Below are 24,965 nucleotides of genomic sequence, written 5' to 3' on the forward strand. Positions count from 1 at the left end.
TCTTGCTCAGTTAATGCTTGGCTGCGTGCATTGCAAGAAGGAACAAAACTCACCAGGCCCCAATCCTGCAGAGCCATGAGGAAGATATGGGGGGAGGGGGTCTTGCCATGCAGATCAGATATCAGATTGCAGGCTCAGACCATCAGCTGCTTTTAAACTATTCTGCTATGAAGCCAAAATAATTTTGCATTCTTATCTGTGTGGAACTTGTGAAATGCAGAAGGGCTGTTCTGCCACGCTGAGTCACTAAGTACATACTCACTGAACAAAGTTTCCAGCCGAATCAAGCACCTGACAAAATTGTCAAAGTCAATGATGAGCTGCTCATCTGCAAAACGGGCCACGATAACTTGATGCAACTGGCCATTCAGCTTGAAGCCTGGTGGGCAAAATACAAGGCAGAGACATTCATGGCACTGGATTTCTGATAATGCAACGGGGAGGGGGAGGGGCTAGGGTTGGTGATTGGAGCTTTAGCTAATGGGGCATAAAAAATGTTAACAGTGCTTGCAAAACGAGCACCTCTGAAAATGCAGTGATTTTTGGTCACATAGAGGAGGTGGAATTTTGTGGTCAGCATTTTAAGTTTTGAAGCTGGTTGATTGTGATTAAGTCATTTTTTCCCCTTCAGTTTATCCATTGGTATTTCTGAGTCTCCCTGGATTTTGGCTTGCTATTGGCTGGGCCAATCCTCTGGGATCAGGAAGGTTAGCAGAACCCATTCTGACTCATGGTCTTGAAGGGAACGGCAGCTATCTCAGGGAAAGCCAGGAGGAAAACTGTTTATTGGAGGAAACATTGCTGCTGCTGCAAGACTGGACTTTCTTCTCTTCTAAAAAACAGTTTGAGGCACATAGAAGCACTATCCCTTGGTGCCATAGCATTATTAAAAGGGAAGTAGGCTCTCCACCAAAGCAGCCAGACAGTAATAGCAGCCTTGCCAGCACTATGATGACAAGCCTGTGGGGATGATTAGGCTTAAAAAGAGGTTCTTGGGACTGGTGTGAAGCCCAGGGCATTGTGTAGCCTTGTGAGGTCCTTTGAGGTGTAGCTAAACATCTTATTCTGACTCTTGAGATTCACCTAGCATCTAGAAGAACAGGGCTGGAAGGGACCTCTGAAGCCTGAGACTTGAAATGGTATAATCCTTAATACAGACAGGCAAGTGTGGGGGCAGTACAACCAGAAGCATAAAACTACCTGCTGCTTCTAATGCTCGCCGCATCTCATAGGAGTTCATGGTACCAGAACGATCAACATCAATTTCCCTGTAAATTTTCTGTAAAACACAAGGCTTGCTGTTAGAACTCGTCAATCATTCAGAGTATATCTTTTCTCTGTTTTGCTGAAAGTCAGATAAAGGCTTCTGAAAGGCAGTTTGTGCGCTTCACTGAGGAGTGGGACAGACATAGAAGATACAAGTCCCTCAAAGGGATTTGGGGTTTAATCCTTGGAAGCAGTGGCAGATGAATTCTTAGATCTTCCTTCAGTACAGCATGCAGGAGGGGACAGGACTGTGGGGGAAACTGTGGAAGCATGGCAATCCCTTGTCAACGCTAATGTGAAAGTGTAGCAACACTGAGAAAGCACGTGCTGTGCAGCCCAGTGCTCTTCCTAGTGGTGAATTTAAGAGAGTGTGAAGGTTAAGGATGGAAGCAGGGGAGTACCAGAAGGAGGGAAGAAGGTGGTGACGCTGATGCAATGAGCAGAGGAAGCTCCTACTCTTGGCCTTCCCTGCAAAATTTTAAGGCATAGCTGATTGTCCTAAGGGTGCAGGCCTGGAGGACAGATCCTTTGCTGCTGAGGACTGTTCTACATCAGTCACACAAAGTGAACCAGACCACGGGTCCCTGTTGCTGAGAGACCTGACTCCTTCCCTCTGCAGGGTGTGTCATCACTTGTGGTCAGTGCCATTCTCAGGTGTAAAAGGTAAAGTAACAAATACCTTCAGTGTAGTTGGTTCACCTCTTACTTCCATGTGGCTGTTCTGCTGCACTGTTTTTGTTACCACTGCCTGGTAAAGCTGATGGGTGGCTAGGGGCAGGGCTTCCCAGAAAGTACATGGACAGGACCGAAACAGCCCTGGGTTTAAAATGTGCATTATTTTCTTTCTTTGGTGCCTCATTTCATGCTCCTGAACCTTGGGCCCTATCTATCAAGTGTGCCTCTTGCAAGGAGCTGAGGGCCTCCAACTCACACTGGCTTGAGAGAAAGGAAACAGACCTTAGCATCTCATACAACTGGGCCAAAAAACAGATACTAACTAATGTTAGTTCCACCTCCTCCTTTATCTAACCAGCATAGATACATTGAGCCAATCATCTAAACACTGTATTCAGTGCCTCTGCAGACTTAACAGCCTTGTAATATGTGGAACAGATTGATACAGCGGTGCTCAATCTTTCGAGGCTCCACAGGCTGCATGAGTAATGTGGGGCTGGTCTGCAGGACTCATCCTGCACAGAGCTGAGGTTTAAGGTCAGTCTACAGTTGAGATATAACACACCTGCCTGATCCATGTGCCGGATCTGGCTGTAAAGCAACTGTACGCCAGCATGACCCAGCATGCAGGGCTGTGTGTGTATTCCGACCACCAGGCTCCCCATGGGCCTCAGAATTTGGCAGTGGGGAGCAATGGCAGTATTAATTGTTGCGACTCTGTGAGCAATTAGTGTTGCCACTACTTCCTCACTACAAAATGTTTTAACCTGTGTGGCACCTCATGGACTGAACGATATGGCTCTGTGGGCTGGATCTAGCCCAGGGGCAGCAGGTTGAGCACCACTAGATAAATATATAGCCACCTGTACTGCACACCACTGTCTGCTCAGAAAGAGGTCCATATCTTACTTGATATTTCTGAATCTTTGTCCAGAGGGTGTGGAATTCTTTCAATCCCAGCTTTCCACTTCCATCGGACTGTGTGGGTTAAGGCAAACTCTTTGGATGGTAGGAAAGAGATGATTTTCCTCCTCAACATTAGGTTTGATTTTGTACAGTCAATAATTTTCTCATGTCAGAATCAGAAAGGGTCGTACATCATATCTGAAATGCGTGGCTCATTCAGGCTTGCCCTGAAGAAGAGAGAGAACTGTTCCTCCAAAACTACATGCTGCATTTGTTTCTAAATCAGCAAGAGGGCATAAGAGTCTGACATAGTCTTATCAATACCATATTGATTTAGAGTTTGAGTACTTCCCTCCAAGCTTCTCTGATTCTTCCCTGAGTTCATCTGACCATTCAGCATGTTCACAGAGATGAGGCACTGTGCATAGGTCATCAATACCTACAGCTATTAAGGGCAACCAAAGTCAAAGCATGTTTGGACTCTGAACTGAGACAAGAGCTTAGGCAAGGTCTGCTGCTTATTGAGTTTTTAGCCCTTCAGCAGCACCTAGCCCAAGAAACTCCCTGTCCTTCTCTTCCCTCTGTGTGAGAGGCAGGACTTATGGCACCTGCCACAAAGTCATGGGAGCATTTTCTGGTGCTTAGGATTTTTGTTTTTTCTAACCACATTATTCTCAAGCCTGTATGGTCCAATAGAACAAATACTGTATTTACCTGAATCCAAGACAACTTCAAATTTAAGACAACTGCTCCTGTGGCAGTGGCAGCTTTTTCTCCTGCCCTGGCCCTGGACCAGAGCTGATGCCACTACCACTGCTGCATGGCCAGGCTGGGATTGGAGGCAGCACATGTTTGGTGCTCTCTGTCCCTGGCCAGAGTGGGGTCCGGCCAGAGCTTGGCCTGTGACATGGAGGTAACAGAAATGGTAGATGGGGGGCAGAGATGACAGGTGGAGTGGTAGTGGGGAGCAAAGAAGGGGAGCATAAGCTGGGGGGCAGACGGTGGGGGGCAGCAACAGTGGCTCTGATCCTGGGGTTAGAGTTAGAGTCAGAGCTGCAGTTGCTGCTTTTCCCACCCCATACCCTTGTATTCAAGTCTAAGATGAGAGACTTCTGCTTTCCCCCCCCCCCCCCCCCAGATTCAAATCAATATGGTTTCACCTCACCACCACCTCCATGGAGCAGAACACAAATCTTACTGGAGAGTTCTTCACACACTGAACTGATTCTCCTCTTCTCTGTTCCTTTCCCTTGGAGCAGAAGCTCAAAAACAATGCTATCTGGAGACGGCTTTGGGGGGTTTCTGTCCCTCACTGCTTTTGATTGTTAAACTCTTGTGACTGCTCCCTGCTCTGACCAAACCTGGCATGGGCAGTCTCTCTGTACCTTAGGACTGAGGGCACTCATCAGCTTCCTCTTTGACATACATGCTTAGGTCTGCAACACTAGCTAATGTCATTGATACCACATTATGAAGCTGGTCTTTCCTGTGATGCATATGCAACATCACTGTCATCAGCTAAGCCCCCACATGCAGCTTCTAGGAGGGATCTGAGGCAGGGTCTTCTGCTTTAAAAATACACATTCTCCTACAAGCTTGGACAAAAAGGAACAGTGTTCATATTTGTGCAGGAGAAGCTCTACAGAATGACTGGATGAATGGAGGTTAGCACTACACATGTAGCGCTAAGCAATAAAAAAAACAGTATGAACAGGGGAATGGAGTCAAGCTAACATCACTGAAGGATACATCCAGCAGATCCACCATTATTTTACATGTCTCAATGCTGAAGCCATCCGATTTAATGTCTTTTTCTGTACAGAAAGAAAGAAAATGGCAAATTTACTTGTTAAATGCTGGAATCAGGATAGAGGAATTTAAATCAATTCTTTAGAGGGCCTGCCTGTCTTCTTCAATAGAAACCATTGCAACCTGACAAAGCAGCAGCATATATGAGGCAAGGCATTGGATATTTCCAAATTGTCAAGACACGCACATTATTTTGGAGCCCAGCACAGGATAATGTAGTTTCCTCATTCTTGCTGTTATATAGAAAGCAAAGACGATGCATGCAAGAAAAGCTCAGTTCTATAGGCTTTTCTGTACTACGCCCACAACTTCAGAACTGGTAACTCCATTTCTACATCTGAAATCTTCCTTTGGGATTAGACCAAGGAATGAGTCCTTTCCAGTTTAGTTCTAGCAGGAAGGCACTGGGACTGGCTGGTTTTTCAGGGACAAGTGAAGCCACTAAGGAGCACCATGATGGGTGGGAGAGTCTATGGCTGCTGGAAGGATAGCCAGGATCAGGAATCCTGTCTTCATCTCCCAACTGCCTGAGAGAAACCTCATCTCCCCAGGCTGGTACTCTCAAGAGCCTTCTGCTGGTGGGTCCCACCATAACAGTCTAGGAGCAGCATGTACCTAAAGCAGAAGCCAGGGGCAAGGGGCAGGGAGAAGGAGGCACAGGTGTGTCAAGTAGCATAAGCCTCACAGGAAAGTTGAACAAGAGTGGAGCAGGAGGTCCCTGACAACAGGCCCCAAGGACTGAAGCCAGTCGCTCTTTACCAAGCAGACATTCCACTCATAATACCGGTTGTATGTGAGCTGCAGAAGCAGGGGTAGATCCCAATCCAGCCTCTCTGGGCCTTGTGCCATCCCCTGCCAACAAGAAAATATTAATCCAAGGGCACTCCTCAGGATACTGATAGGGAAGGAGGCTGAGATCAGTCACTGACAGAAGACGGTCAATATCAGCCTGGAGATGGAAAGCATTGTGGAAATCCTATCTGTCTGACTAATGTCTTTTAGTCTAAAAAAATCCATGGGATAGCCTGTCCCAAAACTTGATCGTTATCTGAAGGTGATAAGAAACCTGTAATATGGTCTGAGTGACCTTGTCAAAGACATGCAGCCATCAGCCAACTGTCTGGGGCTTCCCTTGTTGCTGCGCTGTTGCTGAATTTCGCTGTCAGCCTGGAAACTTACAATAGAGGGTTGATTTTGTCATTCACTGTCTCTCCCCTAAGAAGCAGGACATTCATAGAGGGTTTTGGGTCAATCCCTTCCTCTTCCCCTTCTCCTAACAAGTCTTGCGTGAATGCTAGTTAACCTTGTAGGCAATAGATTCCTTTTCCTTACAGGGCTCAATCTTAAGGAGAACAATTTATCACCTAAACCAGTATCTGTTAAGGTCAGCAACATGGACGCACCTTACACAGGATACCACTGTGTCCCCTTGCACCCCCCACCCCCCTTTGATGGATACAAGAAGGAAGAAAAGTGGATTTTGCCCCCTTTTGTGTAGGCTGTAACCTTGCATATCTCCTGAGGAACCTCCAACAGCAGCACATGTCCTTTAGCCACCAACCCTGATCACCATCATTTGCTCATGAACAGTAACAGGGTTACTGTGCAGCTGCTTGGTCACCTGCATCCTGTTCAGAAGGAAGCAGAACTTTGGATAACTGCTTTGAGCAAATGGGATCACAGAATGCAAGGATTTCACCTTGAGATCAGCCTATGTTGGATTCAGACTACTAGAGACAGCAATGTTCTTGGCCATTACCCAGTTAGCCAGTACAGCATGCCTGTCTGTCAAACAATCCCTGTCAGCCAAGGACAGCCAACTGCAACCTACTAGGGGTGTGTGAAGCAGGCCCTATTTGATTTGGATTTGGCCCGAATCGGGGATGGTGATTCGATTAGTTGATTCGGATCGCTGTCCCTGATTCGATTCGGCCGAATCCAAATCTGAAGATTTGATGCTGATTCAGAGAATCAGCAATTCGGACATAGACACAGCTTTAAATGTTTTTTCCACATACCTCAAGGTACCAGCACTGCTCGTGAATGCTGCGATGCTGGGGCAGATGGAGCGTCCCACAGGAGCGTGGGAAGCCCCCCCATGTGCTCGGTGGTGAACCCGGAAGTGGATCAGCAGTACTTCCAGTCCACTTCTGGGTCCTCCAGGGGGTGCACTGGGGAACCCCCACATGCCAACCAGGCTCGGTGATCAGCTGCGTGGGGACCCAGGAGCCTCCCAGACGCAGGAGGCACCTGTCACTGAGCTGGGAGGGGCATGGGGGGGCCCCCCAGAACACGCTCCAGTGGAGCCAAAAGCACACTGGAAGTGCTTCTGGTCCACTTCTGGGTCTGCTGCCAAGCGCGCTGGGGAGCCTCCCGTGTTTCTGTGGGGCACTCCCTGCACCCTAGCATCGCAGCATTCATGAGCCTCCTGCTACCTAGAGGTATGTAGAAAAAACATTTAAGCTGTGTCCGTGTTTGAATCTTTCCGAATCTCTATGAGTCAATTCGGAGGGTTCTGATTCGATTCAGAGAGATTAAAGGATCCTCTGATTTGATTTGGAGAATCAGCCACCGAATCGGGCTGAATTTCTGCCGAATCAAATCAGGAAGCTTCATGTCATATTGAATGAAATAGTTTGAATGTTTGTAATGGTTGCCCATTAGCCAGTTTCAGGAAGAAGATAAGATTTATATCCTTATCTAGGTCATTGTTTTGGACTACGTGTGGAAGATCCAGACTTTGCTCAAAGTTTTAACTCTTGAATTTTATCTTTAGAAGTCTTTAACAAAGAGAACCTAACAATGATCCTTAAAGCAAATATCCTGAGTTCCGAGAGATCAAACCCTAGGGCCTTTTGAAAAAATTGGAAAGAAAAGGTCACTTGCAGTGATATGGAAGTTCCCCAAAGTAATTAAAATGATCAACAAAAGAAACTAATTACCAAGCAAAAGAGTATGTTAAGTAAGATCCGAGCCCAAATGTGGGGGTAATGACAGGTTTGAGTAGGAGTGGCCCAGGACAGTAACTCGCTCAATAAAAACTGTAACTTACTCTCCAATTTGGAGGTGACTATACTTGCAGAACAACGAAGGAAGAATCGCAAGTGTAGGCCGGATCAGACTGATCACCTGAACCACCCTCTCCATGAACACGAATCTCTTAGTTCACGCTGAAGCTGCAGAGCGCCCGAAAGGGACTGAAGGAAGGGGACTTAGTCCTATCAGTATTGAGGCCAGCCCATTGAATCGTATTGCTGAGGCAAGCCCATTGAACCGTACTACTGAAGCCAACCCATTAAATTGTACTACTGAGGAATGAAACCATATTTAGGTATTTGGCTTCTCGGAATTCTAGGATTGTAAGTATATTATGAAAAATAATAGTATTGATTCAAATTTAACTTTTAGTTGTAATTGTAGTTGTTTTTGTAATACTAATTCTTATAGCATTGTTTGGAAAGGAAGTGCATTCGGAGCATTGTTTCTGATATATGTAATTATTGTGTTCTTAATGTTTGCGGTGTTTCTTAAAGCTAAGCAGTGTTATATGCGTAGCAAAGAATTTTAAAATAAAATTGTGTTGTATGAATTAAGTGTGTAATCATTGTGAAATCGTGCAATCAACTAACTACTCCCCCAGCCAGCGCATCAAAATGAATCAGTAAATTGTGTGGGATTTTCTCTATTCCATAACCCACTAGAGACACTTCACACAGCCCTACAACCTACCCCTACCATCAAAGTAGGTGTGTGCTGTTGAGGAAGCTCCAGAAGTAGAAACTTCCTGAACTCAGGCAGAGATTCCCCTAAAGTCCCTGAGCCCTAGCAAGCAACAAAGCAGTGAGTTTGAGATTACCCTGAAGCAGGGAACTGGGATCTACAGGTGCATCTTCCAGCTGTCTATGAGCTGGGTTGGCAGGTGCTCTGCCTTCCTTGGGCCCAGACAACCTGTTGCTGGCCACTGAAGAGAAGAGGGAAGAAGATACTTACGCTTAGCCATGATTTTTTTCAGGATGTTGCACAGTTCAAAGGCAGAGATCTCAGCATCCTGTGGGGAGGGGAGGGGACAGCACCACTTTAAGTAAATATTGAATATGTGCCAGGCCGGGAGTGGGCACCACACCTCCTTGAGAGGAGGGAGTGAGAGGCTTGGATAGGTCTGGTATATTAATTCAGGCTGAATAGCACTTGTACACATGAAACCACAAGCTCTGTAATGTTTAGAAAGTGCAGCTGGAATTCCTTTTGGTTTGGAAAGCCCCGGGAAGTATCTCATGAATTAAGAGCAGTTTGTGAGCACAACTGCCATTCTTTTTAGGGAGTTTGCTGGGCCTGTTTGACAGGTGAAATCTCCTCCCACTTCGTGAGATTCACAGCATGAGGCATAGTGTCAAAGCCCTTTGGGGGTTTCACTACAGCCCCAGAAGCAACAGTCTGAGCTTTGTTTGGGACTTGGGCTGAAAGCTACCCCCAATGTAAATGGTACCTGGTCACCTAGGTTTCAAAGCTGGCCAGACATGCTTCCAACCACATCATTTCCTTGCATGCCACTGACTACAGAAACCTGTGCGCCTTAATCACAATAGTGCAGTGGGCTACAAGGCTTGAGATGCGGTTTTGACCTCTTGTGACCTAAGCACATTTAGTCTTATTCTTCAAATGACTGCCTCAAACCCACTTTTCTTGCTCTGATCTTATTGACAGGGCCTGGACTCCATTGCTGTTTTAGTCTTGCCAAATGCTGAACCTGGCAGAAGGATCCTGACTTGGTAGAAACAACATAGGTGCAGTTGGCAGACGTTTAACCAGAAACATCAGTGTGTGAAGGTGTTGACTTGTCCATCTTTTGGTGGGGGGGTTGTCAGTGGGATGTGCATATGGGATGTACATGTTGAAGGCTTGACACAGTGGTCTGGTGTACTTCCACTACAATGGATTGCTTTTTTATAAAAGTTGTTCTAAGAAGCTTTTAAATGGGGAAAAAAAGTCCTTCAGCAGAAGATGCAAGGCTCTAGGGGAGGAACTTTTTTCCTAAACATTAACTAAAACTTAAGCCGATGAAAAAGATCTTAAAATGAAATGTGTTTTTCAACCTTCAGTGACTTGGGCGAGGAGGTAGAAAGCACCCTGTTCAAATTCGCAGATGACACTAATGTGGGGGGAAGTGGGTACGCTAGTAGGAAGGAACAGGCTGCAAGTGGATCTAGACAGGTTACAGGGGTGGGCTGATGAGAACAGGATGGGGTTCAACACTGACAAGTGCAGGGTACTGCACCTGGGGAGGAAGAACCAGCAGCATACCTACAGGCTGGGGAACTCCCTTCTCGCCAGTGTCGAGACAGAAAAGGATCTTGGAGTTGTCATTGATGCCACAATGAACATGGGCCGACAGTGTGGGGATGCGGTCAGGAAGGCCAACCATACTTTGTTGTGCATCCACAGATGCATCTCAAGCAAGTCCAAGGAGGTGATCCTCCCCCTCTACGCGACACTGGGTAGGCCGCAGCTGGAGTACTGCGTCCAGTTCTGGGCGGCACACTTCAGGAGGGATGTGGCCAATGTGGAGAGGGTCCAAAGGAGGGCCACCCGCATGATCAGGGGGCAGCAGGGCAGGCACTATGAGGAAAGGCTGAGGGACCTGAACCTGTTCAGCCTCCACAAGAGAAAGCTAAGAGGGGATCTAGTGGCAGTCTACAAACTAGTCAAGGGGGACCAGCAGGCATTGGGAGAGTCCCTGTTCCCCCGAGCACTACCAGGAGTGACAAGAAACAACGGACACACGCTAGCAGAGGGCGTTTCAGGCTAGACATCAGGAGGCGCTACTTCACTGTCAGGGCAGCTAGGACCTGGAACCAACTTCCAAAAGAAGTGGTGCTGGCCCCTACCCTGGCGGTCGTTAAAAAAAGGCTGGACGAACACCTCGCCGGGGTTGTTTGACCCCAGTACTCTTTCCTGCCACGGCAGGGGGTCGGACTAGATGATCTCCTCAGGTCCCTTCCGACCCTACCAACTATGAAACTATGAAAGCAAACAATGTTAATGCACCTGAGAACAGTATTGGGAACTCTTCCTTTCTGGAGCTCACTATGCTCATAGGAGCCCTGCGTGCAGCCCTGGAGCATTTTCTCTGGGTGCCAATGCAACTGGAAAGGGAGAAGCTGATCTTAACTTACTGCACTGGAGACTGGCCTTGCTTTTGCCCGTCATACATAGGCCAGGGATATGTGCCAGTCTATGTATATAAAAATGCATACGAAACTTGCATATTTTACACTCATAATTACTATGAGCGTAGGAGCACCCAGGACAGGGTAGCACTCAGTTTGACCAGCACACTGAGGACTTGCAGAGCTAAAAGTTGCTATAGTTTGAGTTAAAGAACTCAGTTCTTTACCTGGGGGCTGTAGCAGATCCATTGCATGGGATAATTCAGTGCACAATTGTACCAAGTTTGGCAAATACAATGATGTACTTGTGTTTTGCAACTGTTGCCCAGACCATCTGAGTGAAACTACTTCTTGGGGCAGAGGGCCACTGTCTCATAGCGAGCCCCAGACACCAACATAAACAAAAAACAGATACTCACCACTCCAGCCAGTTGTCCAAAAAGCTTTTTGAAACTGGCTGCAATGTCATCTTCCCTGATGTCACTCTAGAGGAGGCATGAATGACAAAATTCACAGTATTAAAGGGGTGACTCTGCTTAATAATTACTTAAATCAACACATTTTCTCATCTGTGGTATAATCAACACCACAGGCATTAAAAATGGAAAGCTCCTTGCTCTAGCCATACTCTTTTACATTTGGTTAGACTGGATATGAGGATAGACTGGTTTAAGAGTTGTTTATAGGCAGTATCACTTTCAGGCACTTACACAACACTGCAAAGGATTAAAAATCTATCATTTCTATTTAAACAGGATTGATGAAGTGTTTATCCTGAGTTTGAAAATCAGTTTTGTTCTTTAACAAAAGCCAAATTTAACTTGTCAGGTCCCTTTTAAGGAAAAAAATAAAACATTTCAGTCTCAAGCATTGAAATGAAAGAGTCTCAGTCACACCAATGCGGTAAACCTGTACTTGAACTGTTGGACCAGCTTCCTCTAATAAACCTGAGTCACACAAGACTCCAACCCTGCACTCCTTTCTCACTGATGGAAGGGGGCTGGCTCAGGGCTGCAGGGTTTGATCCAGAAAATGGGATTGGCATTTACTTTTGAAAACGAAATGTATTCTTGGCTTGAATAAATTTCAGTGAATAGGATCTGAACAGGCTGAGTTCTTTTGTTGTTGCACATAACGGCCAAAGGCGATTTTCAAACCTGCTTGTGATGTTTCCACTGACTTCCCTGTGGAGGTCCTGTAGGTATATCCAAGAGTCAAACTCTGTGACGTTGAGGACTCCTTGTGTAAATGGTTGCCTACAAATGCAGTGGACCCTAGAGTGCAGAAGCCCCCTTCTAGCTCTACATATCTATGTTCCTTTACCTAACATGGAATACAAATGCTTGCTGGTTTACAGGCTAACAGGAGACTACAGCCCTATGAATGTTGTGTACTGCTTCAGGAATAGCAGCCAGAAATACATATTCAGATGGAAAAAGGGTTAAAATATTCATCATTCTATTTGTCCTCAGTAGAATTTTTTTCAATTAACAACCATTTTAAAAAAGTACCTCTTCAACATTGGCCTGGATTTCATCATCTACCACCCTAAAAAAAGATAAAGGGATTGATGTTAAAAACAAATGCACACGCTTAAGTATTCTGAGTTTGCTGTTAAAACAGAAGTCCCACTCCAATAGTGGCTATTTTAATTCCTATAATACCACTTTAGAAAATGCCATAAGATCCATTAAGTATAAAATGAAAATCCATTAAGTATGAGTTGAAAATCAAGTTAATAACAAAGAACAAAAATAAAGATGGATGGAAATACACAAACACACACACGCCAATTGCGTGAATGTGGGGAGAGTAGGTGGGGATAGAGTGCTGCCACCCACCACGCTGTGCTGCTGCTGCCTCCCAGGAGTAGGGGGAGGGGAGCTTGCCCCACTGTCCCCTTCATCCCCCTTGGCCAGCATCCCATGCCACCGCCTGCAGGGAGCAGGGCTGGGGTGCCAGGGGGCGCGAGACCAGTGCTGGTCTCACCCAGCCACTCCAGCCACTCCATCCCCACAATCATGGCAGCGCTTCACCATGCTGGCGCCGCTGCCTCCTGTCTGGAACACTTTTGGACCACTCTGATTGGTTGTTTCAGACAACCAATCAGAGTACGAATAAAGCGTTACAGACAGACAGACTAAGGCTTTTATAATATTAGAATATATATATAATTTTTTAAGGCAGTTAATTGTAGAAGTTTATGCATGTCAAGCATGCCAGTGACATTACTTTTATTCTAGTTATCCTGACATATTAGTTCTTGGTACTTTTCACACTCTGAACACTTTACAAGCCCTGGGAAATAGATGATAGAGTCCTACATTCATTTTAAGGCCTTATGGGGCCATAGTGATAACCCAGTCTGACCTTCTGCACAGCACATGCCCTAGATTTTCATCCCATAATTCTTGTATCAAACTCATATTGGCTGAAGGAAGAGTTAAAATCGAATAATTACTTGAAGGCAAAAAAAAAAAAAGGCATATGTGCCTCCTTATGGTAAGTGACCATTTAGGTGCACAGGTAGAATGTGGGTTGGCTTACAAGGCAGCAGGTATGAGAGGCTCTGAAACCATATCTACTCCCTGTGACAGATATTCAATCCCTCCCTTTATCATCACAATAATGACTTGTGTTTCTCAAATGCTGTAGTTTTTACTCTATAGAATTAAATGCTCATTTTTATCAGGAAATAATTCAGCCTTGGGACATTATCTAGCAAGATTTCAAAGGCCCGAGGTCATCAGGCTGGACATAAGGAAGAACTTCTTCTCTGTCTGAGCCCCCAGGCCTGGAACAGACTGCCGCCGGAGGTGGTGCAAGCACCTACTCTGGATTCCTTTAAGAGTCCATTGGACATTTATCTTGCTGAGATCCTGTGACCCCAGCTGACTTCCTGCCCCTGGGACAGGGGGCTGGACTGAATGATCTCCTGAGGTCCATTCCAGCCCTAATGTCTATGAAATCTATGAAATCTCTCATGACTAATGGGGTCTGTTCATGAGCATTGGCACTGGAGCTGGTGTTAGAGCCAACAGGGAACACTTACTGCTATAAGACTTCAAATTTTCCATCAGTTAAAGAACCCAACATTGTAGTTTTTTACTTGCTTTTTTATTATTATAGGCCCCTTTGCCACTTAGTACTCAGCTGGTTACAGCTCAATAACTAATGTCTGTGCTGTCAGAATAGATATAGCCCATCACCTACCACTTTCCATTGCATTTTAATTAAAGCTCTCCTCGTTTGTGCAGAGAAGTCAGGAAGATGTTGACAGCAATTGGATTCAGTTCAGTACTAAAGAGGAAAATGTCCAGTCTTCACACAACTGACTACTACATACACTATGGCCAGACAAAAAGACAAAGCAAGTTTTGCATTAGCCAGGCCCTGTTGGTTCCAGTCAGATACTGTTTGATTCTGGGTGAGCTTAATGATGGTAAAAAATGCCTCCTTGCTGTAAAAAAAATGAAGTCTTTTTGCCAGTGTAAGAGGGGAAACATTAGTGCAAACTCTACCTCACCCTTCTTCTCACCTGCTTTGTCCTTCTGACCTCTCCCCTATCTCCTTCCCAACTCCCTCTGAATTAAGCCCATCCTTCAGAAAAACCCCAAACTCTAGCACACAACTAAGATAATGTTTGTCATCACTACACAGACCCATCTACTTCACAGGCTCTACCTTTTTCCCCTTGCCGGTGTCTGGCTTGTCAGTTTAAACTCCAATTCTTTGGGACAGGAATTGTTTACTTCTGTGTTTGCACAGGACCTAGCACGATAGGGATGATCTTGCTTGGTTTCTAGATATTATTTCAGTAGTAGATAAACAAGAGCAGTGTCCAGCAGCTGGGCCTAAATCCTGACAAGAAGCCTAAAAAAGCAGAGGGTAACTCAGTCCCTTTGATTGCAGGCCTCTCGGATAAGGTTGGCAATAAGGGGCATGTGTAGATGAAACAGGGGCCCTAAATTGAAGCGGTGGGTTTTTAAAAACATTGCTTCAATTTAGAGTCAAATAAACCCCTGTGTCATGCACACACATGTGCACTTACCTACCTCTCCAGCGGCCAGGAAGGGAGGGCGAGCTGCTGGCAGGTGGAGTGGTTCCTGGGCTGTGGGAAGGGGGGGGGCTGGCCCCCCCACAGGTGGCACCCGCCTGCAGGCACCCGGCTCGGGGGGTCCCAGGGGGCACCGCAGCCCCTGCGCAGCTCAGGCAGGCAGGCAGGCTCCAGGAAAAAAAAAGAAAGATCACTGCTTTTTTTTTTCTTGGGCAGAGCCTGCCTTCCCAGGCTGCTGCCAGGCTGCCTGGATGGGCTTCCTGCAGAGCCCCTGAGCTGCATGGAGCCGGTGCTTTGCTCCGTGGCTGGAATTTTAGTTTGCTGCGCTCCAATCATTTAAGGTGCATTTTGCCGCCCAACACCATTAAAGCGGTGCAAAAGCATTTAACCCACTTTAAAGGGTCATGCACACATGCCCCTCATTTCGTCTACACATGGCCAAGGATGCCATTTACAGTGGGGTTTCTTTTAATGCAGATGTGTCTGTCCATTGGACCAAAATCACAACCTTCTTTCAAAGGGGCCACTACAGAGCTGTCCCACAGCAACAATTTTTAATCACTTTCCTTCCCATCAGCAATTCTCCAAGTCATCCACTTTGACATGATTTATCAGCAGAACCATTCAGGACAATCACATAGGGAAGAGTCAGTGAGAGACAGTGAGCATTGGCTACGTACGCTGAATCTGCACTCTTTTCAGAGAAGACTCTGAGACAGAAATCCCCATTCTTGTCGGGTTCAAAGGTAGATGGCACGACGATGTACTGCCCTGCAGGGAGCTTGAATCGATTCAGTACCTCTCGAAGGTTGATAAAAGTGTTGGATCTTTCTCTTGCTCGGTTTGTTAAGAAGAAGTTTTTGTTCAGATGAACGTTTGTCTGGCCTGAAAACTGATTTCAAAACAAGTGAAGTATAATTTCAAATCAGAAAGAAACAGAACAGAAGAGGAGGTTGGTTCCTTTCTGGGACTGGTTAAAACTCAGTTCAACAGAATTTTGATGGAAAGGGAATAAGTGAACTGCTTATAAAGGTATGAGTCACGGGTGGCTCCATTCGTCCCCAAGTTGTGAGGGAAGCTGAGCCCATTCATGGGCATCCCAAGTAAGTCAATAGAGCCTGCATGCTCTGCCATCCTATGCCTGAAAGGCCTCATAGTGTGCAGCAGAATGTGACTAAATACTTTGGAGATATTTAGAGTTTTAAAGAATATGTCATTGGTGCTATCCTTCATATTTCTTCACGAGAAAAGCCAGGTGTCACAAGTTCAATTCTTCTCTCTCCACCTGGAAAGTCAGGTTGCCTTAGTGCTAGGTGTCCAATTATACAGGACTCTAATAAAGAGCGAGCAAGAGAGAGAGACAGTGACAAGCTATGGCAACATAGTGTCAGCAGGCACTAACTGTGGCACTGCTGCTACTGCACAGTAGGGTCAAAAACAACTCAAATGCTGCCGAGATTGTGCAGTACCGGCGGGTACTGTGCAGTCATTTAGTACTAAAGCAAGTACTAAATGACTGGCAGTACCAACTGCGAAGTCAGGGGCACGTGTAGACATGCCCAGTAAATAGATTCTGAATCTATTTTAACTATATCTAAAATATCCTGTACAGAAAAAAATATTTAGTGTTAAGGTCTATTACCTCAGGGCCTTTTAGGGCTAGAAGCAAGTGAAGCATCCATTGGAAAGCATGCTGGAAAGCTCCTATATCTGGCCCTTTTAGAACATGAGACAATGGACCTTAAGCCTATTAAAGGTGAGTATGAACACCACTTGACCATGGCTTAAGGTCTTTATGATTTTGGGAAGTGTCATTGGTTGGGAATATCAGGATAAGTTTTAAAGAGACTGAGTCATAAACAGGGTGCAGGTGAAATGGCCAAAGGTACAACATAATTGCAAGTTACCATGTGACATCACTGCTTTCTATGAAGTGATACTATTCTACCCAATATAGGTTATGCTGCATTTCCTGTTTGGAGCTACAGAGCAAATTCTCAGGAGTTGTCTGATCACCTGTACATTATTTTACTGCAATTGCTCTCAATCAGTCAGCAGCTGAACACTACATACCAGAGCTGAGGCTTGCATTAACTAGATACAACTGACAAAGACCAGACAGAGGAACCAAAAACACACAATATTTACTGAAACAAGAAACAAGAAGCATTTGTTTAGTGCTACAGCTGGACCCTAAGCAAACTTAAGAAATCAGGAGTTTGCCTAGAAGCAGCATGGCAGTAAAATAATGGTCACGAGGAAAGTCTCTATAGGGTAGACAGCCCTTGTTTGGGCACCAGTTGCTTTGATTGCAAGAAATGCCCCAACACCCACATTCAAAACAAACTGCTTCTAACCAGGAAGATCTAATTTTAGATTTAGCAACTTCAATACTGTCCTGTTTGTGGAAGAGGCTTCTGGCAGTTGTTTCATTCCCCCCATGCTATTCAGCTATGTCTCTGAACATACCTGCGAAGGCACCTGCAGAAAGAAGGGAGAAGGAACACATTATACATATGTTTATTGACATGAAACTAGCAGATCTGTTTACAGCCAGTTTTTGTATTTCTAAACCATGCTGCAGTATGCACTAGACTAGAGAGTCACCCCAACACTATGGATTCCAGTTTGGGTTTCCAGGGGATGTATCTAGTTTAAACTGCGAACTTGGGTCAATCCGGCCCCTTTGTCTGCTCTTTCACTAAACAGAGTTATTGATAGTGCTGCTTCCTTGGCATGAAACTCAAGTGGACTGAAAAACTCAGTACAGTTGGAAGTTCAAGTAGCACTCAGGTTATTAGTTTTCCCTTGGAATTTGCTATTTACATTCATAACTTTTGTAGAGGGGGTTGTTTGTTCATGACCAAAACTCAAAAGCAGCAGCAAGTTTGACTCATAAGTACCACCCCTGTTCTTAGCTATTTCTTCACAGGATCCAAAATTGCTGTAAGTGTGTTAGCATTACTGGGGAGTGAATGCTATCCCCACTATGTTCTAGACTGGGAAACTGAGGCAGAAATTTATCTCATGTTATATAGCAAGCCTGTGGGGGAGAGGGACTGGGACTGGACTGAGACTAGGGGACTTCCTTCCCTCCCAATTAAGGTTTAAACCAGATTAGGTTTAAAGGGATAACAAGACACTGGTGAGCACGTATTACGAAACAAATACGGGAACTACTTTTGATGTGCAGATCAATGTCAGACGCTTTAGGCAGAGTCCTAAATTTTAACTAGGTTTACTTGCCACAGGGCTGACATTTTTCAGGCTAGAACAGATTCCCAACACCTACTTTCATGTTCCCTACTGAGTTGCTCCTGTTCTTTGGTCACTATTCTGATCTACTAGAGAGGGTTGAGATGAGGGGCACCTAGCTTGGATTTGAGTTTTCACTGCTTAGCCCCTTCCATGCTCCTGGGCACCAATGGTTTTCAGGGGAAGGCTTGAGCTCACATAGGAGATGCATAAAAGTCATAGGAGGTGCTACATGGACATTGTCATACGTGCTTTTTTGTGACTTATACCTAGAATGCTATGCAGCAGGGAAGCAGACAAGTCATTCATTGATGATCCCTCCCCTTTTGGAAGTTCAGAGGAATTTTTCTCTCTCCCACCTCCCAGGGATTTACACATGGGTGTGCATTGCTTCACTTGCCTCATAGATCGCAAAGCCGATTGTGTGCATGTCCTCTCCCATCTTTCTCTGCTTCCGGCGGTGCTTCTGAATTAGGCCAACCAAGAAGGTGCAGCCCTTCTCAGGGTCATCAGGATCCTCATCTTCTTCCTCCAGTTTAAACAGGTATTGTGGATTTGTCCAGAAAGTATCTGCCGACACAGAGAGTGTTGTACAAGCTGCTTGAAATGTTCTAAAAACCAGCTATGCTGATGTTTCTCAGCAATCATCCTGGCTTGGGCTGCTCCCTATTAGATATGGGTGTGGAGAAAAAGGCAACACCATCTACATTTATGTACCTAAGCAAGCAACTCTGACTTCTCAGCAATGAGGAGCACTCTGCTCCACCACTGCAGCAAATTTTCTGTAAAGTCAATGGGACTTGCGCACTTCTGGAAATCAGGTCTCAGGGTCTGAAGTTTGGTACTCCAATTGTCAAGGCACCCAAAATTAGAGGGCAGCTGGGGACACAAAAGGGAATCACAAATATCAGAACCAGGATAAGAATGCCTAAGATCCTGGTAGCCAACCCTGTGCTTCGATGAAGGCTCTCTCTACAGACAAGCTGTCAAAGAAAGCAAAATCTAAGCACCGTTGGTTGTGGAGGATTTAAGTTTTAAACAAGTGGTGGATTAAATCAGGGGCAGCTACCTCACTGGAAAGAATAAATGGCAATTCACTGCAAGCTACATCTAAGGATAAGCAGTCACCATCTGAACAGATTCTACAGAACTTTGCATGTCCTTAAGAAAAGCCAACTAACATAGGCCTGGGGTTGTTGTCTCTAGCTGCAGAAGCTGCATGTGAAAGTTTCTTACTTGGGAAATTCCTGCAGCCCCCTGCAGTAGAGCCGCGCCTCCAGTTTCCATCCAGCTTGGTCAGGCTCCACTTTTTGTAGGTGTCAGTCGTCAGAGTGTCTGGAGTTAGGTTGCAGATTTCAAGGCGGGAGTAATGTCGCAGGAAATCATTGAATGACATCCTAGGAAGAGAAACACCAAACTAGCCTTGCTTAGAGCAGGAAACATTTCAACATGCCTCCTTTTCCTAATTGTTTCTCCAAAATCTAGAGCTATGACCTGTCACAATGAGTTCTGGCCAGCATAACAAGATGCTCTATCCAATCACTGCAGTGACCCTGGGTTTTAGCAACTGAAGTCACTCCTCCCATGATTACCATGTCACTTCACTGACACCTGCATTTCTGATGACCCATATCCCTGGACCCCACATCATGAAAGCTTAAGTAACAAAGTTCACAAACATCTGTGCATTTCTATGCTGTCACGAGGACCCTTGCCTAAGTCACAGTTTGTTTTTTCTTAAATTTTTAACTTTATGTTTCTTCAACCAACAAACACAACTTCTTACCAAAATTCCCCATCTTCATGTCTCTTAGTCAGTCTCTCTCTCACTGCAGGATCAACGCCATTCCAGTTTGAGCAGCTGAAAGACAAACTTGGGTTTAACCAGAGAACAGCAGCCTAAAGTCCATCCCCCATGTTGTGCCTGTGACAGGATTACCCAGCTCACATCTAGCTCCATGTGATTATAACAATCTAGGATGCCCAGATGAGGAGAGCTCAGAGATCAGTGAAGCCCTGTAGCAATTTAAATAATGTATAACTAAATGATAAGAACACCTATAGAAATGTTCACAGGTGGCTTATGATTTGGAAGCCTTGAAATGAGCCTGTCTCCCCTTAGAGGCTATAATGGTGGCAGATCCTCAGAGAGCTTTGAGCCCCTGACTGACCTCTGAGAAAAACGTACCCTTTCCTGGGTGTCTTCAGTTGGATAATCAAAAACACAGGCACCCAAACTTAGGCACCATGCCAATGAAAAATGACTGCTTCCATGAACTGGAAGAGGAAGCACTGAAGAGGCTGATACTTTTATTATAATAACAAATAAAGGTACTTTGATCCAGTATTAGGAATTGTCTATCTTTTTAAACATGGCTTCCAATGAAAATACAGCACATTTGCTGTAGGAACAAGATCCCTTTCCTTAGATCCAGGTCTTTAGAGGATTGTGTTCTAAGAGGGCTTATAAAGAGGACACAGCATGCTGCAAAGTCTCTATACTAGAAAATCATTGCAAAACAGTTCCTTTAAACAGCACACAGTGACACCACACAAGAGAATATCATGTCCAACTGTAACTTCAGGGGGAAGAAGGCAGTAGGGTGGAACTAGCCAATGCAAATTTAATCATTCCATTAGGATACACACCCCATTGCAATGCAGACATTCCCTAACCCATTCAACTCACTTATCATTCCATTTTCCAGTCCACTCCACTTCCCCCCAGGGATTTCGGATTCTGATCAACTTCTGCATGCTTCCTCGGAAATTCACCTGATGGGATTAGAAGCGCAGAAGGGACAGTTACACAGACATCAACTGTGGCAAGAAACATAGAGGAAAGCACATGGGTTAAAATACTAACTCTACATTCCTTAGCTCTAAAGCTAAGCATGCACACAGTTATCGAGTCTGAGAGGCACACAGTCCCACTAGTTTTGGATCAACTCCAGTTACCTAAATCATGCTGTAAGGAATTTATGCTGTGTGTGAATCAAATACTCAAATGCTTGGGGCAACCCATATCCTCTTTATGCTGGAAAAATGCACCTTAGACTGGATTAATGAAAAAAGGAGTAGTGTTACAGAGGAAGCATGACGTTTTTTTACGGCACAAGCACCAAAGAGTGTCTGTGTGGAAACCTTCACTTGAACAATCTGCTCCCCTCACATATGCATCATACCCGTTCCTGATTCACCACAGGACACTGAAGCGACGACTCCTCCTCTTATAAAGACTGCCAAAGGCTTTACCCACCCTAATGCTCTGGACCCTGGCAGGGCCAACTCCAGCAGCACAGCAGCTCCTTGCATTCTGCTGTGGCAATGGCTTATTCCTGATCAAGCCATACCCAAGCAGGAAGGTGAGGGCCCCTCAGATCTTTTACCATCTCAGCTGGGAACCAACGTTTTTAAGTGGGGAGCCAAAGGGCTAGAAGGAATCTCAAGTGTCATTTAATCCAACCCACTCCTTGCCCATGTGTAGGGTTTGCTTTTCCTAAAACATCTCAGCCAGATGCCTATCCTTTAAAACCTCCAATGAAAGAAAGGCCAGAGTTCCCCTAGGAAGCTTGCCCCATTGTCCTAGGGTTCTTATGTTTAGGAAGTAACACAAATAATCTCCAGCAGGGAATGACAGGATGGCTGGGAGCTTTGAGCCAAGACAACAGATATGCATGCTCTTGAGATCTAGTGTACTGAAGTGACAGAGCAGATGGAAGAGCACAGAGGTCTGGGAGGACTAATGGTGGCTGTAGGGTCTGAAATGAAAATAGCTGGTAGGAAGGGCATGCAGCTATTTCCACAGATAAAAGCCTTTTTTCTTTCTAAGTTATGAACAGGAGGGCTCTCTGCTTACTGCTGATACCAGGTGAGGGGGAGCTCAAAATCACAGGCCAGCTGCAAACACAAGCTGCCAACTGCCCATCAGTGCCACCAGCCTGGAGGCAGCAGGCCAGGGACCAGCAATGCTTCAATCTGAGGGGCAGGGACATTTCTGGTGTAATTACTATGAGCCTGTTCCAAAGCCCATTGAAGTCAATGGAAAAGCTCCCTGTGTTACCATAACTGCCTGCTTCCCTTCTGCTCTATCTTGTCTTTATTGTGCCAGGCAATACCCCTCAGTCGCAAAAATGAAGCTCTTTCAAGCAGCATGAACAGCCCCGCTTACTGTGGCTGCTAGGCAGCTATTTCAGGGGTGCTTGTTATTCACTGCACATTTACCTTGGAGTACGCTAATTAGCTCCCCAGTAAATGCTGGATGTCTACACATGTGCCCCTATTAAGCTGGAGTTAATTAACTCCACAGCAGGAGAGTGCTTGTAAATACGACTACTCTCCTGCTACAAAGATTTTTCGTGCATAACAGCACATGCGTAGATGCTGACTCGGCTGGCTGGGGCACAAGGATGCTTTAGTGCAAGGGGTGCCCGGTGGCTAGTTTTGCACTGGAGCACCCTTGTGCCCCATCCAGCCCTTACACAGCATGTTGAACTGTAGGGGAACAGCCCTGAGCTGGCAAGCTGACCCCTTGGCACCCCTTCCAGCTCAGTGTGCTGTGGTCTCAAGCTTATGTTCAAATGGCACATATGGGAGCAATAAACTCTAGAGCAATAAGCTTTGTAGTTTATTGCTTCACATTAATTGCACATGTAGATGTGCTCAGTGGTTGCATCTACACGTGTCCCTTACTGTGGAGTTGATTCATTAGCTCCTGTTTGCATTTGTGCCCCTATTCGGGTGCAGTAAACAATTAACTCCACTGTAGGATAGTACTGTCCAGGCCAAGCACTATCCTACAGCAGAGTTTAGTGCGCCAAAACACACGTGTAGATGATGACCAGTACTGGCTGGGGCATGAGGTGCATGCAGCTCATGCACAGTCAGGGCTGGGGCCATGACTGTGCATGGGCTGCCTGCCACCTAGCCCCACACTTCAGACCCTTGTGCCCCCACCCAGCCCTTCAGCAGCATGCTGAGCTGCGGCAGAGCAGCTCCAGGCTGGCAGACTGACTTCCCCGGGCCTCCTGCTAGCCAGGGTTGTGCTGCCCTAGCAAAACATGCTGCGGTCCCGGGCACACATGTAAACACTGCATGTAGATTTTGTGTGCAGATGTGCCCAGTGGCTGCATCTACACGAGACACTGACTGCGCAGTTGTTACTGCAGTCATTTAGTACTAGCATACCCATGTCCTAAATGACTGTGCAGTAACTAGCATTACTGAACAGTAGTGTCCCCACATGGCTTCGTGGTGATGCTGACTGCACTGTAGCTTGTCACTACTGCTCAGTAGTGTCATGTCATGGTTTGTGCCCCGCAATGCTACTGCGCAGTACTAATGAGCTACTGTGCAGTAGTAATGAGCTACTGCGCAGTAAGTATCTCAAGTAGACATGACCAGCAACACCCAATTTAGCCTAGCCTCAGAAACACCCAGCCTGTCAAAATGCTCCCAGAAGGTTACTGGAACAACACAGATTGGCTAAATCAGTGGTGCTCAACGCTTTGGCCACTTTGGCAGTCTTGCCTTGCCCCCAACACTCACTCTGCATACCATGATTGGGCCCTAGGGCCCTGCACTACCCCCTCCTGCTGTAATCAGACCATGGGCCACCCCTGCCCAGGCCCACATGCTAGGGTTGGGTCCCCATGCTGTCTCTGCCCAGCCCTGCCTGCTGGGATCAGGCTCTGGTGCCCCATGCCACCCCCAACTGCCACGCCCCTCCCCCCCCCACTGGAATCGGGCCCTGCGCCACCTTGAGTGCCTAATTTAGCACACAGGCCTACAGCTTGCTGGGCTCCCTATGGAGCTGTGGAGGTCTGTGGGCCATGATGAGCTAAGCCTTTCTGAAATCTACTTTACTCCCTCACCTACTTTTAGGCATTACATGCTGTTGTGAGATAATTTAACCACAAGAGGGCAGTGTGATCAATGGTTTCCAGTACAGGGTGAGTCCCATGGAAAAGAAGTCTCAGAAAATGGACTGGAGGTGGCACTGTGTGCAGTTCTGGCTTTTTGCAGGAAACCAAAACGTTCAAGGAGGCAACAGGAGGATGAAACGTGTCTGTAAAGCAAGCAAACGTGACAGCAAGAAAATGCCATTGTTTTGGATAACGGAAGTGACTACATCCAAAAGTGGAGAGGTTACCTCTTCTGCTCCTGTGACGGAGTACGCATGTCCTTTGACCAGCTTCTGAGTAGTGACTGCCTCTGTCTCAGCTGCACTTGTGATCTGGAAACACAGAGAAACTCAGTGGTTTGAGCCTCTAGCACACCACACAAACTCTAACAGGGAAAGCTTTCAGAAGGCTCCCCTGGAGGTAACAGCAATGGTTCAGTGCAGTGAAGTCCAACTGCTGGTCTGTGGGCTGCATGAAGCTCATGCAAGGTTAAACTATGGTCCGCAGGCTCCCACCTGACCACTGTTCCTGCGTACTTCCTATTGCAGCAGTCACTTGCACTCTGGGCTCCCCCCTCTCCCTCTGGCTTTTGCTGCCTGCCTATGCCCCAGAGGAGCTGTGAGATCAGATAGATGTGAAAATAGCCTGAGTAACCCAGTGTGAATTGGTGGGGAGCAGGGAAGAGCAGCAGCATGGTCACACCTCCTTTGGCTGGGCAGAGTATGTGCAGTAAGCTCTGAGCTCACTGGCATGTCAGTGCAGCTCCTGCCGGGAGCTCTGCATGTGCTGTGATCTCTGAGCTAACCAGCTGGTTGGTACAGAGTCTGGCCAAGCCTCTGCTTTCATGCAGTTCCAGAGCACAGGGTGTGGGCACCATTGCTGTTGTTCACCCTCCTCCCTTCCTCCCGTCCCTGATGCATCGCCCTG

At 46.2% G+C, this 24,965-nt stretch overlaps 1 protein-coding gene across 1 annotated transcript in view; it reads right to left on the reverse strand.

Moving 5' to 3' along the window:
* CAPN2 (calpain 2) overlaps positions 1-24,965 on the reverse strand; it is a 53,732-nt gene that overhangs the window by 3,396 nt on the left and 25,371 nt on the right. The window contains exons 6-19 of the mRNA XM_006033376.3: positions 24,287-24,370; positions 20,825-20,910; positions 19,922-19,996; positions 19,372-19,532; positions 18,536-18,705; positions 17,350-17,361; positions 15,561-15,772; positions 12,335-12,371; positions 11,243-11,308; positions 8,647-8,704; positions 4,597-4,661; positions 2,851-2,919; positions 1,201-1,279; positions 263-379 (exon numbers count right to left, since the gene is read on the reverse strand). Coding sequence (XP_006033438.1) covers positions 263-379; positions 1,201-1,279; positions 2,851-2,919; positions 4,597-4,661; positions 8,647-8,704; positions 11,243-11,308; positions 12,335-12,371; positions 15,561-15,772; positions 17,350-17,361; positions 18,536-18,705; positions 19,372-19,532; positions 19,922-19,996; positions 20,825-20,910; positions 24,287-24,370 — 1,291 coding nt within the window. The remainder of the gene's footprint in view (positions 1-262; positions 380-1,200; positions 1,280-2,850; positions 2,920-4,596; positions 4,662-8,646; positions 8,705-11,242; positions 11,309-12,334; positions 12,372-15,560; positions 15,773-17,349; positions 17,362-18,535; positions 18,706-19,371; positions 19,533-19,921; positions 19,997-20,824; positions 20,911-24,286; positions 24,371-24,965) is intronic.

This window comes from Alligator sinensis, unplaced genomic scaffold (assembly GCF_000455745.1).
Source record: "Alligator sinensis unplaced genomic scaffold, ASM45574v1 scaffold753_1, whole genome shotgun sequence".
NCBI lineage: Eukaryota > Metazoa > Chordata > Crocodylia > Alligatoridae > Alligator > Alligator sinensis.